The sequence below is a fragment of the Euleptes europaea genome, chromosome 5, assembly GCF_029931775.1.
Source record: "Euleptes europaea isolate rEulEur1 chromosome 5, rEulEur1.hap1, whole genome shotgun sequence".
In the NCBI taxonomy this organism is placed as follows: Eukaryota; Metazoa; Chordata; class Lepidosauria; order Squamata; family Sphaerodactylidae; genus Euleptes; species Euleptes europaea.
This window is the reverse complement of record NC_079316.1, coordinates 81,145,192-81,160,541: the sequence shown is the minus strand read 5'-3', so window position 1 is coordinate 81,160,541 and position 15,350 is coordinate 81,145,192. Positions and strand designations below refer to the sequence as shown.

The 15,350-nt window shown below is 43.0% G+C and overlaps 2 protein-coding genes across 2 annotated transcripts in view; one reads left to right on the top strand and one right to left on the bottom strand.

The window, feature by feature from the left end:
- The window catches only part of LGI1 (leucine rich glioma inactivated 1), a 290,579-nt gene that overhangs the window by 46,058 nt on the left and 229,171 nt on the right, over window positions 1-15,350 (bottom strand). The window lies entirely within an intron of this gene.
- The window catches only part of LOC130478340 (protein FRA10AC1), a 28,715-nt gene that overhangs the window by 977 nt on the left and 12,388 nt on the right, over window positions 1-15,350 (top strand). The window contains exons 2-6 of the mRNA XM_056850486.1: window positions 1,743-1,819; window positions 5,212-5,301; window positions 5,945-5,990; window positions 13,876-13,952; window positions 14,937-15,020. Of these exons, the coding sequence (XP_056706464.1) occupies window positions 1,743-1,819; window positions 5,212-5,301; window positions 5,945-5,990; window positions 13,876-13,952; window positions 14,937-15,020 (374 nt within the window). The remainder of the gene's footprint in view (window positions 1-1,742; window positions 1,820-5,211; window positions 5,302-5,944; window positions 5,991-13,875; window positions 13,953-14,936; window positions 15,021-15,350) is intronic.

Genomic DNA, 15,350 nt, shown 5'->3' with positions numbered 1-15,350 from the left:
AGGTTCATATTCCTGCTCATCTTCTAATGTGATTTATGCCATCACATGCCAGCAATGCCCTTCCACAAACTACATTGGACAAACAGGTCAGTCTCTTAGACAAAGATTAAATGGACATAAGTCTGACATCAGAAACCACAATATTCAAAAACCAGTGGGTGAACATTTCAACCTTCCAGGACATTCTGTTGCAGATTTAAGAGTATCAGTTCTCTTACAAAGGAATTTTAAAGGGAGATTGGAAAGAGAAACTGCTGATATTCAAACTAAAGTCAATGCATTTACCTGGGCTGAATAAAGACCTTGCATTCATGGCCCATTACCAATGCTGATTTCTCCACACCCATCTCTCCCCTGGACATCACAGACTCTTTTGCATATCACACCTAATCCAATCAAGCCTGCTATTCACATTTACATACTGTTTCTCTACTTAAAGACCAAGGGATTCACATTCTAGCTGTATCTGAAGAAGTGAGCTGTGGCTCACGAAAGCTCATACCCTACCAGAAAATATTTTTGTTAGTCTTTAAGGTGCTACTGGACTCTTGCCCTTTTTGATTCAGTATAAGGCAGCTTCATGTGTTCATATGTTCACTTAAGGAAGAATCAAACTAGCTTACAATCATCTTCCCTTCCCCTCCCCACAACAGACACCCTGTGAGGTAGGTGGGGCTGAGAGAGCTCCAAGAGAGCTGTGACTAGCCCAAGGTCACCCAGCAGGCTTCATGTGTAGGAGTGGGGAAACCAGCACAGTTCACCAGATCAGAGTCCACCATTCCAAACCGGCACTCTTAACCACTACACCACACTGACTGTAGTTACACCAATGCTGTGTACATAAGATCCTTGTTGAACCACCATCCTCATACATATGGAATAAGTATGGAAAAACTGTGGTTATGTACTCTTACAATGCAATCCCAAACAAAGCCACACCCTTCTAAGGCCATTGACTTCAGTACTCTTTTTAGGTTTTCAGGACCAATCTAAATTACCCCACACCACCAATAAACCATCATTCATAGTTGTGGGGAGGGGAATTCATTTTCTGAAGGATGCGTTAGATTTACATAATGGAGAATGACATGTTGGGGAAAATTTTGCTCACTTTCCCTTAATAAACTGAAGCTGGATGCTGGAGTATGTGTGAGGAAGAACTATTGCACAACCTTAAAAAAAACCTCTCCTAGCTTAATAAATCCCATTCGTCCTAGTTTAATAAATTCCATATTTTAATTCTGAGGTATTTGTTGTTGTTTCTACATTTATAATTGGAGCTGTGTGCCTGACTAAGAAAGAACTGAAGTTACTGGTTTGTAGTGGAACTCTTAGTAGGCCTTTTATGCGTGGCTGTTTCACTCCTCCGATGACTTCGGCTCTTTGTTTGGATTATGCATGCTGTTTCCGCCCGTCAGAGGTCGCCTTGCTCTCCCCCTGTGTTTCCCTGCGATTTGTCTGCATTTTCATATTTTAGATCAAACAGGTCCCTGAAAACGCAGGCAAAACGTGGGGAAATGCAGGGAGAGAGTGAGGCGACATCTGACACGGCATGCATAATCCAAAGAAAGACCCAAAGTTATCAGGGAAGCAGCCATGCATAGAAGTCCATAGTTTGGCTTTGCTAACCACAAATGTTTCTAGTTTTTTTAAGCTGGGTGAGCAGCACTGTCTTTTATGTCGCCATCTTGTGTGCCTTTATTAAGTTCAATATGCTCTTTTTCAATGTAATTTTCCCCCAGATCCTTTGTCATGGGGACTATGACTCTGATTTCAGTGACGATGAAACCAGCAAGAAGCCTGCCCAGGAGAGGAATAGGTAACTCATTGCAATAACATTCCTGTAACGGATCTGTAAATGAAGTTACGTAATAGTCTGCTGTTGTGGTTCCACCTGTACAAAGTGCTCATGAAAAATAAGAACATAAGAAAAGCCATGCTGGATCAGGCCAAGGCCCATCAAGTCCAGCAGTCGGTTCACACAGTGGCCAACCAGGTGCCTCTAGGAAACCCACAAACAAGATGACTGCAGCAGCATCCTGCCTGTGTTCCATAGCACCTAATATAATGGGCATGCTCCTCTGATACTTGAGAGAATAGGTATGCATTATGACTAGTGTGAAGTTTGACTAGTAGCCATGACTATCCTCCATGAAAATGTGCACTCCCCTCTTAAAGCCTTCCAAGTTGGATGCCATCACCACATCCTGGGGCAGGGAGTTCCACAATTTAGCTATGTGTTAAATTGTGCTTTGTTTGATTCCTCTGCCACATGTTTGATTCCTCTGCCACATTTCTGTTGAGTTTGACAGAGCACGCTGTTTCCCAGAGGCTCTTGGGGGAGGGGGGTTGCCACGTCCATCTGGCGGCTATAGGCCATTTCATGCCTTGCAGTTCTGTTCTTCTAAGAGCAGCATGGAGGGTTGGCTGGTCTTTTTCTTTTCTTTGCTGTCCTGGTTCTGTGCCAGTTCTCAACAAGATTAATTAAGCTACTGAACAAGAGATCACCTTAGTTCAGGCCAGGCTGGTTCAGGCCGGGCTGGTGGCAGGCTATGTGGGAACAAGGTGCCTGCTGAAAGCGCAGGAGGTGCTGATGCTGCTTGATTCATATTTCCTGCTCCCCCTTCTTTGCATTAATTAGAGGTGCAAAGAGCTTTACTCTGCTCTGGTTAGACCTCACCTAAAGTACTGTGTTCAGTTTTGGGTGCCGCAATTTAAGAAAGATGTAGACAAGCTGGAACGTGTCCACAGGAGGGCAACAAAGATGGTGAGGGGTTTGGAGACCAAGTCCTATGAGGAAAGGTTGAAGGAGCTGGGTATGTTTAGCCTGAAGAGGAGAAGACTGAGAGGGGATATGATAACCATCTTCAAGTACTTGAAGGGCTGTCAAATAGAGGATGGTGCCAAGTTGTGGCCCCAAAAGGTCGGAGCAGACCCAATGGGTTGAAATTAAATCAAAAGAGTTTCCGTCTAGACATTAGGAAGAATTTTCTACCAATTAGAGCAGTTGCTCATTGGAACAGGCTTCCTTGGGAGGTGGTAAGCTCTCTTTCCCTGGAGGTTTTTAAGAAGAGGTTAAATGGCCATCTGTCAGCAATGCTGATTCTATGACCTTAGGCAGATGATCAGAGGGAGGGCATCTTGGCCATCTTCTGGGCATGGAGTAGGGGTCACTGGGGGTGTGCAGGGGAGGTAGTTGTGAAATTCCTGCATTGTGCAGGGGGTTGGACTAGATGATCCTGGTGGTCCCTTCTAATTCTATGATTCTAAGAGCTTCCTTTGCAGAGCTCCTTAGATATCAAAGAACACATAAACCTTAAATGATTCTCTGCATACTTATTTAGGAAAGAAGCTTCCCTGACCATAACGAGTGGTAATTATGAACAGACATACATAACTTTGGCAGCCTGCCTATCACCGGGAAAACCAGAAAGTGGCTCAGAGAAAATATGTAGTAGTCCATCATCATAGCAACAAAACAAGGGGACCCCCGGTGTAGATCCAGGCTTTTAACAAGGGGGTGGAATGGATAAACATGTTTTTCTTGCGGCGCATACTTGGTATACCCAACTCTGTTGGTTACTTTGTGCGGAGTTAGGCCTTCATCTTATTGAAAGTAGAGCCTGGATCTCTACTATTAAGTTCTGGCTGCGCTTACACTTTCGTGCTCCCTCAAATAGCCTTATAGCTAGTTTGGTTGCCGACCCTTATGTATTTAAATGGCCTGAATTCATACAAAGGAAAATCAATCCTTTTGGCATTGATATAGAGGGGTTGGCAAACTCCGGGGATGCTTATATTCTACGGACAATTACAGGGAGAATTTGAGATATGGAATTGGAGAAAATAAATGCTGGAGCAAACAAGATCTGCTCACCTACATCTTTTGGCCTTTGCTTTCCAAAAAGATCAATGGCTGATTATTTTTTCAACTTAACCCACCCCTCCCAGCGCAGAGCCCTTATGTTAGCCAGATTAAACATATTCCCATCAGCTATAGTTTCTGGCAGATACAGGGGTATCCCCTGGAACAAAATAATTTGCAGCTGTCAGATGACAGAACCAGAATCAGTTGAGCATATCCTTTTGTACTGTCCCCTGTACCATAAACAACGTCTAGAATTAATCAATCCTCACATTACACCCTTAAAAAACTTAACACATGATGGAATCAAATTTTTATTAGAGGACAAGATACCTGCTGTCACCGGACATGTGGCAGAGTTTCTGATGATTGTCATCAAAAATAAAAATAAGAGGGTAAAGAATAAACAAACAGTTTAAAACCAATTTAGTATTTGGATGGGAGACCAGCAAGGAATATCAGGGTTGCTGTGCAGAGGAAGGCACTGGCAAACCACCTCTGTTAGTCTCTTGCCACCTCTGTTAGTCTCTTGCCATCCAGGTCAGGGTCCATCATGACTGCTTGGCCCCAAACACACCTGTCTGGCTGCCTTAACTGTTATGCTCAGAATCAGTCCTGCCAGCGTGGTGTAGTAATTAAACTGTTGGATTAGGATCTGTGAAATCCAGGTTTGAATCTCCACTTGTGCTCTGGAAGCTTGCTGGGTGACAGTGGCCAGTTGCTCTCTGTCAGCCTAACCTACCTCACAGGGTTGTTGTGAGGAGAGGAGAAGGATGTAAGCTGCTTTGGTCTCCATTGGGGTGAAAGGCGGGATATAAATAAAGTAAATAAAATAAATGCCCTGTGTGCTGGACCATACAGGCAAATTATGTAACTACATGCATACCTCCTGAATGATTCCTATGGATAAATACACATAGTGCTGAATTTCTCACCGGAATGTCCTTCTTCCTAATCTGATGTCTTCAGGGCTCCTTGTGGTTACTCTTCGGTAAAGGAAAGGCATTCTGCATATGCTCAGACACTCTTTTCTTGATTCTAATTTTTTTACAGGAATGCTGTTTGTGCTTTAAGGTCTGTTAGGAAGTCAATCAGTGGTGATAGCAACCCAAGCTTAACAAAAGTATAAAGAGGAAACAATGGGATCTGATGGCAGTCCAGGACTAGGCTAGGTGAAATGGTGGGAATTGGGCTGTCCTCCTCCTATCCAAGTGACCCTCTGATAAAACTAGTTAGCTTTTCTTTTCAGACTAAAGGCTTCATATGTCAGTGTTTGAGTGCAACACTGCTGATCTTTAAAAATAATTAATTATGTGCTTTTTCCATCTTCTATTGTACGTGCCAAGGAATGAAGATGCGTTACTTACAAAGCCCTTCCAGAAAGAAAAACAGAGCAAGGTGGCCCACAGACAGGTAGCGACAGATGAATGGGACAGGTACTTTGCTATGGTTACCAGTTTTTACCTTCTCGACCACCTCTCCTGGGATATCCCCCAAAGGACTTTACAATCTGCTAATAATAATTTGTTGGAGGTCCCCGGCCCCAGGAATGTGTGGCTGTCCTCAGTAAGAGCCAGGGATTTTTCGGCCCTGACTCCGGCCTGGTGGGATGCTCTGCCTAATAATATCAGGGCCCTGAGGGACCTGAAAGAGTTCCACAGGGCCTGTAAGTCAGAGATTTTCCACCAGGCCTACAACTGAGGGCAGCCGCAGGTAGTTCATCAGTGTTGGCCTCCCTACCCTCCCTTCTCCTCTGGTTTATTCTGGGACATATAGGGGGTGGGGGTGGGCTGCCTGCTTGGCTGCAGTATCACCATTGCAGTGGGTGCCTCAGTAAGCTGTTGTGCCATCTATTTTAGTGATTTGGTAATTGTCTGGGAATTGCTTTTAATATGTTTTAACTGGTATGTATCTGTAATTTTATTGTTGTTCCCTGCCTTGAGCCTGGCTTTGGCCGGGGAGGGCAGGCTAGAAATATAATAAAATAATAAATACATAAATAAATTTCCACCCCCCCCCCAAAAAAAAGAGAAGTAAGCACTTGGTTTGTACAACTGGAATAATCTTTTCTTTTATTAGGGAAGAAGCAAGAAATCGAAGATTTCATTTAATAGCAATGGATGCTGTATCCTTTAAAGATTTATTGATAAGAACACACTGTTTTTTAGTGTCTATTAAACTGGGGGGGGGGATATTTCTGAAAGAGAAATTTCAGTGGGATTTCATTTATATTCAATGTGCCATAGGATATCCGAGAAATGAATTTTCCTTGCACAAAGTCAGGGAAAGTTATATTTCTCCTTGATAGAATTGCATACACAATATTATTCTTTCTAAGGACCAGGTCAAACAGTATGTGCTCTACATGAAGGCTGCCAAGATGTAACTTCATGGTGGTACACCAAGCAGCAGGATTTAACATCAGTATCATGAACCAGCATTGTGATATTCTGTGTATGAATAAACAGGAAGAATTGGGCTAGTAGCTCGATTAGCCAGACACAAACATTAATACCAGCACCCAGAACTGATAGATATACCGGTAAGTCAAGTTAGAGATGAACAACATTTTAAGGTTATAAGCTTTCGAGAGTCAAGTGTTCCCTTCATCAGATACCATTGACTCTTGAAAGCTTATACCCCAAAATTTTTGTTGGTCTCTAAGGTGCTGCTGGACTCATATCTAGGTGTTCTGCTGCAGAACAACATGGCTACCCATCTGAAACCACTCAAAACTGTATTTCTACAGCTTCCATGTTGGGTGACCAGTGCCTGAATTGTGCTATGATTAACATTAAAAGAAAGTACACTCATTCTTGAAGACCTGTAGCTGATAGTGGTAACTAATAATTGTCCTAATACAGGAATCTTCGGCCTTTCCAGACCCAGGACTCACTTTTAACCCTGAGATGGTAGCATGGGACCTATTGAGCTGCAAGTCCATTACAGTCACCATCCCATGACAGAACATCACATGTTAGTAGGCACATGACAGGAAGAGGAGCAGCCATAATTATAACGTAAACAGTGCCAAGGCCAGGACCACAGGCAGCTGTCCAAGAGAGCCAAGATCGGGAAATACAACCTGAGTACCAGGAGGTTTACTGTAGTGAAGAAGAAGCCAGCACAGGTAGATTCAGGGATTACCCCCTCCCCGCAAAAGCTCTTCCTGGTGATCTCTCTCTCTCTCCCAGCCAGTCATCCAATGCTTTGTACCCATGTTTGCATCCTTATCCTAAAACAGCAACACCTTTCTTGGTGAGAAGGAACTCCAGGCTTAAAAGCACATGTGCAAAGCATTGGCATGGATGGACAACGCAGGGTTGGGAGAGAAGGAAGGCAAGAGAAGAGGTTTCATGGAGAGGTGACTCCACTCTGAAAGATACCCTTTCTGCCTTTGAGTGGCTGCCCTCCTGCTACTCCTCTCAGTGTGCATGTACAGAGAGGCAGGTGAGGGGGTGCCCTTGCTCTTTGCACATGAACTGGCAGGAGGTCCTTTTAAAAACCCCAGCAAAAATGATGGCTCTTTAGGACTCATGACCCAGCAAGTGGAGCTGTGTGACCTGCCTGAGAATCACTGTCCAAATGGGTTTGTCAGGCACTTTTATCCACAAAGACACCTAGTACAGACAGTCTTGGAATCCTGCCATGCGCAAGCGAAAACATAAATGGACTTAGCACAGTTCTGCTTGTGCAAGATCTTGTGCAACCCCCTAACCCAGGGGTGTCAAACATCCGCCCCCTTGTGAGCTCTTATCTGGCCCGTGAGCCAGCTGAGGCAGCCATCCCCCTAGTCCCGATCTGGGCTGGTGAGGCAAGGCCCGGCCCGACCAAGTGACATTTATGTCATATCCGGCCCTCGTAACAAATGAGTTTGACTCCCCTGCCCTAGCACTTTCCTCCCCATATATTATAGTCCCCAGAAATTGGTTGCACAAGATCTCGCACAAGCAGAAGTGCAAGCAGGGATACAAGAGGTTTCACTTAACACGAGCAGCTACCTCAGTCTTTTTCTTGCATTTTTGCCTGTTGACACCTCTAGCGTAAGTGGAAATTTTGTGCTAAATCCAATCCGATGTGCTCATTTTCAAAAATATTTTTGCGGTCTCTCCTCTGGTTGCCCCTCAGACAAGCTGTATGGCTCAAATAAAACAGTGTATGTAACAGTTTTTTAAAAAAAATCGTGCATGGATTTCTTCTTCAGTGTAAAAAGGCTGCGCCATAGAACTGTTTTTGGGAATGCAGGGTTTAAACTGAAAATACTTAAAAGAAGAAAAAGTAGCTGGTGCTGCCGCTGCACAATTTCATTCGCCTTGAACTTTGGTTTGAGTGGGTGGCTTCATAGGGGCCAAAACAGACTCAGTTGTTTGTATCATCTGAGAGTTCATTCCAGTTCACAACAAAAACGAATGATAACCCATTAACAGTGTTCTGGTGAACGTGATCTTGGACTATGATGTAAAGAATTTAATTTTTAATCATAGTTTGCCAAGCAGCGAACTCTAGTATTTACTGGAACCCAGCCCCACAGTTATAGGGAATCCAAGACTTGGTATTGCTGACCCTCATTCTTATTTTAATAACTTATGAATATGTGGCCTTTTCTCTCTCTGCTTATTTATTGGAAGGGGCAATTTGGAAAGCAGGCTTAGGAGAGCAAGTACCTTTAGGTGGCCTCAGGTAATCAGATTATGCTTTTCAAAAGTATGTTTCTTTGGCTTGGCAGCAGTGGTTTGGAATTCTAGTAAAAATTTCTTAAAATATGAGGCAAAGGAGAGAATCGGAGAAAACAGTCATATTCAGCGTGTAACATCTGTTTAGAACCCATAGTATGATAACTTGTAAAAGTAATAGCAAATGCAGACTTGCTCTCTTTGCATTGCCCTTTATTGATACACATTCTCTATCTTCCATATGTTTTTTAAAAAGAATATTTTTATAGATAAGGGTACAGAAAAAAGAAAACAAGGGGGAAAAGAATGGGGGGAAATCAGAAAAAGAAATATGTCTGTGCCCAACCTTCAATGTGATAATACATACATACACTCTTCATCAACTTTAAACTTAAATTGTTGGTTTCTAATCCTAATAATTAATTTATTCTTCTGTGTTTCACAATAAAAAGCAAAGAGATTGGAAGCACTTGTTTGGTAATTAATAATAATAGCTATTACGATAGAATACATGAATAGACATTTCTATGTCAGTTAAACTAAAACTGCAAACTTCAAATACTAAATACTGGTTTAGCGTATGTTTTTAAACCTGGCACCACCAGCTTCCCCCTCCCTTCTTTTACTTAAATAGTACCAGGTTTTTCAGCTTTTTTTGATATATCACATATCCCAACCACTTCGCCAGCAGTTCTCTGAAAATTCTCTAGATTTTCTACAATTTTGTCGCACCATCCTGAAAAAAGGCGTGCCACCCAAACAAGACAGTCTAACCAGTAATGAGGAGAATGCTGCTGTTAGTTTCACACGTGGTCTCTTGCCGAGTGCTGCTTTTAGTGGAATGGAAAAAGGTATTTGCCTATTTTGCAAAGATAAGCAATGTTCCAACACATCATGTATAATATAAAAACTCTTGCTTACAGTGTAATATGGTATGTAATGTAGCAACTGCACAGCCAGTTTATATGAACAAAAATGTTCATGTAGTTCTTTTACACTTTTGTTTATTAGCTGTTTTCTTGAACAAGAGCAGTTTGAAACAAATTGTGAATTGGAACTCTAGTATCCTTTGGTATATCCCTGCAAACTCACAGGAATTTGTTGCTGCTTGTTATTTTAGGATGTCACCCTTCTTTTGCTGGCTGGGTGTAAAATGACCAGGCAAGTTTACAGATTGGATCAAATTACTTAGAGCTAGGAACAGAAACACCTGTTTGCAGTGATAGACCTGCAGTATTCTAAATGCTGCATTTACAGAAACCTCTTGAAAACCAAATGGGCTTCCAAGCAGAGCCACCTCGGTTTAGTACTCTCTAGAAATGTTGCTTTCTTGGCCAGTGCAGCCACTGGCTTCTAGCCAGACTTTCCCCAGTATAATGAAACATTCATTAGGCTGCTGGCTTGCGCGGCACTTATGCAAATATAGGGTGAACGCAGTGTCCCACAGAACTATGACAAAATAATACAGGACAGGCCACGAGTTGTTGAACTGTGGACACTATTCTTAGCACGGTGCACAAAGTTCAGCTGAGGACATCCCATTCCAGAGAAGTATTGAAAATGATCTTCCCATCAGTTTGGTCCCTGAGGTAAAGCCACTCTGAGAAAGCGCGGTGTCCCATATCTATATAGCAAAAGACGCACATTATTCCACAGCTGTTGATCTTGGTTTTTGTTGGAAAGATATTAACTAATGCAGCTTATGCCTCACCCACCATGCCACACCCCTTCCTGCTCAAGAAGCCAACCAGCATCAACATCCTGGGCAGCTGGAGACAAGGGGGCTCAGAATCCAATGGATCGCGCCCTACTTGACAAGGGCTGGTGTTCCCCCTTCTCAAGTCACACGGTACAGCTTGTCTGTTCCCCTGGCAGCCTGGATGGCTCTGGGGCTGTAACTATAGCTCCGTCATTACCCACCTGTCCAGAGCAGCGATGCCGGAGGAGACCTGCGGCAGCTGAGGATGCTGCCTCACTGGGAGGCTGAGTCTTAGGGATTCCTCTGTGCTCACATTTGTTCCAAGACTTTTTCCTGCATGTCCCATGCTGTTATGGCACGAGGAGGCTGGATGCTGCTCTGCAAACTGACCTGGTTTTGAGCTGGACAAGCTGAAATATTGACTGACCAGGACGGGATGGAGAAGATCTGCAATGCAGAAGCTGGAGTTGCCTTGTGACATTCAGCCTCTGCCACAGATTGCTCTGAAGGATGCCAGGACTCGGGGAGGGGCCGTGGCTCAGTGGTGGAGCATCTGCTTGGCATGTAGAAGGTCCCAGGTTCAAGCCCTGGCATCTCCAGTTAAAGGGACTAGGCAAGTAGGTGATGTGAAAGACCTCTGTCTGAGACCCTGGAGAGCCACTGCTGGTCTGAGTAGACAGTGCTGACTTTGATGGACCAAGGGTCTGATTCAGTATGAGGCAGCTTCATGTGTGTTTGTGTGTGTCACTTGGTTAGGGCAAGGCCTGGATAGTTCTCAGATCAGGTGACAGGAGGATGCTGGTTGCCTCATGCAAGAAAGCTACAAGAGGGGCTGATCTTAACAGTCACAAGAGGGGTTGTTTTAGACCCTGACTCTCTTTGCTGCCCATAGCTAGTTCCTTAGTCACTTGGCCCATCTGTCCTGAAGCAATCTGTTCCTAGGTTATTCAACAGTCCTTCATGTTTCATGACCTATCTCCGGTTTGCCAGACATAGTCTATATTTTATGTGTGTGTTTTTTAAAAAAATAAGAGCCAGCATGGTGTGATGGTTAGAATGTTGGACTAGGATCTTGGAGATCTGGGTTTAAATCCCCACTCTTCCATGGAAATTCTCTGGGTGTCCTTGGATCAATCACGCTATTTCATCCTAACCTGCTTCAAAAGATTGTGTGGAGAAAATGGAGGAGGAGAAAATGATGTTGAAAGGTGCTTTGGGTCTCCATTGGGGTCCTGCCAAGCCTCTTCCATGGCCTCAGAATCTGGTCACCTCTGTGATTCATTTCCACTGTAATTCTTAGCACTGACAGAATGTCCTGATTGGCACTTAGTAGTCCTTATTGTGATCTGGACCCACTGGACTCTCTTCCATCTCCAAGTGATGGGGCAGAACATTGTCCGAGAACTTGGGAGAGCCACTGCCATTCAGGATAGGCAATACGGGACTTAGTGGACTAACTGCGTATAAGATAGCTTCATATGGTTTGGCATACCTGAAGGATCACCTGCTCCCTCACGAACCTCCCTGACCACTGTGATCATCTCTCAGGCCTGCTTTGGATTCCCGCAGTTTCTGAGACCGGGTGGGTGTATGAACCTGCAATCTCATGCTCTGGCCTTGAATGCTGACCCTTCAGACTCTAGGCAAGCAAGATGCAGTTCATCTAATAAGACTGAAAGCTTCCCTTTCATCAAGGGTTGTCTCTCCAGCCTCTGGTTCATTTCTGGGGTGAGTTGCACTCATCAGTAAGCAGAGCTTTACAAAATATCAAGTTTTTTTTTTTTTTTAAGTTAAAACCGAGTGCTCTTAATTTACATGAAGCAAAGGAAAAAACTATCGAAACTTCCTAGTAAAAAACAGCAGTCAGGGAAAGATGACACTGCAGCAAGACATCTGTAATTTCTCTTTGAGGACTTGGATTGCAGGACACTGTGGATAATTTATCTATCTTGTCTATGGTGATTTAGTATTGTAAATCGTGTTCTGAAAACTTTGTGAACTGGTATTTTAAAGAGATACTAAGCATAGGAAAAATATAAAAATAACAAAAGAATTGGAAGTGGCTGCGTGTTGGGATATTTTTCCTTAACAGGAGATTAGCCAGCCTCTATATACAACACGCTCTTGCTTAATTGTCCCCTTCTGCTGCCATCATCCACCAGTGGGTGAAGCCTTTTTTTCTTTTTCTTTTGGTCTGGCATTCCCTCCTCCCTGCCCTAGTTTTCATTGTTGTTTTATGTATGTGTATTTTATTGTATTTTATGTGTATTTAACTTGGCTTTGATTGTTTTAATGATATATTTGTGTTGGTTGGCTTGTTTTTAAGATGTGTTAATATTGTATATGTTTTCAACCTGTCCCTGCCTTCGTGGCCTGATGAGGGCAGAAAAGCAAGGTGTAAATTTTGTAAATAAAAATAATATGGCTTCCTGCCAGCTCCCTTAGTATTTTTTTGTACAGTGTGCATTTAGCATATTTATAGCCTGCCTTTCTCACTGAGACACCAGGTGGATTACGGAGTACAGAAAGAGGGAAAAAATGTAATCATATTGTGTAGAACATCGAATGAACAGTGCAATAGGACTAGGGGTATAAAAATTGAATGCCAATGCAATAGGACTATATTTAGCACCGAGGGGCTCCTAGCTTCTCTGAAGCACGACCCTTTTAAATCCTCACGGCAAAAAATCTTAGATGAGAAATTGTCATTGTTGGGCTTCTCGCAGGATATGTTATTAGATCTTGGGGAAACTGAAGCTTTCACCAAAATTAAAAAGCGCATTAAAGAGCTTCATTATAACAGCACTATTTTTTGTGCTCGCCACGTTTGTTCATCCCAGTTCTTTGGAATACCACCACCACGTGGTTTGCCTGCTTATACTTATTATTTGACAACTCCTCATCTTTCTAGAGCCTTCTGTTTAGCTAGACTGAATGCTAACCCCTCTATGGTTATGCAGGGCAGAATTTTGAATATACCATACCATATACCCATACCCATGGCCCTCTTGGAATGCCATTTGAAGTTGGTTTATTAACCTCAGAAGTACCGTAGATTCATGTGATTTATGAATGTGGACATCATGGCTTAATCCTGGCTTGTTACCTTGTGCTACCCTCACCACAATGCAGCATGGGATACCAGCCAGGTAATGGGTTCACATCTAATATCCGACAAGATCTGCTTATATAAACTTAAATGTAAATTCTTAGCAGTTTGGATTTAACAGGCAAGATGAAGTCTTGTGAAGCTTTGGTGCTGGGTTTCAAAGTGCTTTAATTTGATTTCAGAAGCACAGCTTACCTCCAGTGTGACTTTAGTTGTTGATGAACATTGTTTATAAAGCTGGCCTGAACCAAGGTAAAGCCAGAGAGAGAGTGTGTGTTTCAAACCTGGGTCTCCCTGATCTAGTCCAACATTAACCACTAAACAATGCTGGCCTAAATATACATCTTACATTATAATTCTCTTAATTATTGTTGTGACTTAACCTTCGTTGCAAGTAAACTCAACTTTGGAATTTGTGTCCTTACAACTGTTATATCATGCAAACATTGTGTGTGGGTAGGTGGTACCATGAAGTCCTATTAAGCAGCCATTGAAAAGACACGAAAAGTAAATTCCTTAATTCTCTCAGTATGCAAGGCATAAGAAACTTGTGAATGACTACATTTTATTCTACGGTGGTAAGAAAGAAGACTTCAAACGTTCAGGGTGAGTGCTGGCTAATTACCAGTGTCTGTTTTTTAAAAGTTACTGAATAGAGGACATCTGAATAATCCTTCACAGTTTACATTTTGCTTGATCGTGTTTCATGTTACATTGGCTTACTCGCAGAACAAAGTAACACGTTTGGTACTCCCAAAGACATTCTTTCCTTGCATTGAGATTGCTCTTCTTATAGGAATATAAGAGTAACCTAGACTTCCAGAGCCTTAGAGCCTGTCTCTGTTAGCCACCCTCTTACGATGGAGCCCTATGAACACTTTCCTGGGAGCAAGCCCCATTTAATAGACATGAGTAGGATTCTGAAAAGTCTGGCTTGGAATTTTTCTTGGGCCAGCCCAATCCTGAAAAGGGGGGGCAGATCCGCAGTGGCCGGGAGCAGCACAACCACGCCACTTCCTTAGAGGCTTCCCGGCTGCCGCAGAGGCAAAAAAAGGCTTTAAAAGAATAAAAATAGAGAAAAGGGGAAATCCCCCACTGCTGCCAACGGGGCTGTGCCACCAAAAAAGGTGGCACAGCACCGCCGCAGTGTGGGGGCGCAAGGGGTGAGGAAGCTGCCTAACAGCGGCTCCTCTCCCACGAATGCCCCGGGAACGCCCCAACATACTGGTGGGCTTTTGCTTCCAGGAAAGCCCTCCTGCCGTGGCTGCGCTGGCAGCAGGGGCCGGTGGCGCCCGGACTGAATATAACTGAATTGAGAAGTTTGATTGTATGGTGTGTGGGTAAAAAAAGCATATTTGAATGGCTAATGTTTCAGTCAACGGTTAATATTAAATGGGGTGGGCAGTGGCCCTTGGATTTTTTGATGTAGCTTTTCAGATTCTGGGCACTTTTTTGTCACTCGACTTTAGAAAAAGATGTTCTTGTTCTGCAATTCAAATTCTATAGTAAAATGCAAACAATGAAGATGTGATTATTTCCTACTGTAAAAATTTATTTGATAATGTAGGTGTAAACATACTTTTTTCACAGAGCAAATGACAAGACAGACCTTGATATTGTGAGGGAAAACCACAAATTCTTGTGGAGAGAGGAAGACGAAGTGGACATGACCTGGTAACTTGGGCTGTGACTGAGCTTCGTTTATTTATCTTTTACCGATGCTTTAATTCATATGTATAATTTACAGTGTCATCTTGGATGAAGCATTTAGCAAGATTAGTACCGCACCTCTGTGGCCAAGTAAACTCTTGATAAGCTGTAATTAATGTTATGAATTCCTAATTAAAAGCAAGCTAGTATTAAAAACGCCCACAAAGCAATGCTTTTCCAAAGCTACTTCTAATCTGCGTTTTTAGTATGTTTTACCAGAAACTTTTGTTTAAGGTAATAACTCCCACTGAATTGTGCCTTTTCTGTAATTTTCTGCTGTAGCTGGTAATTATT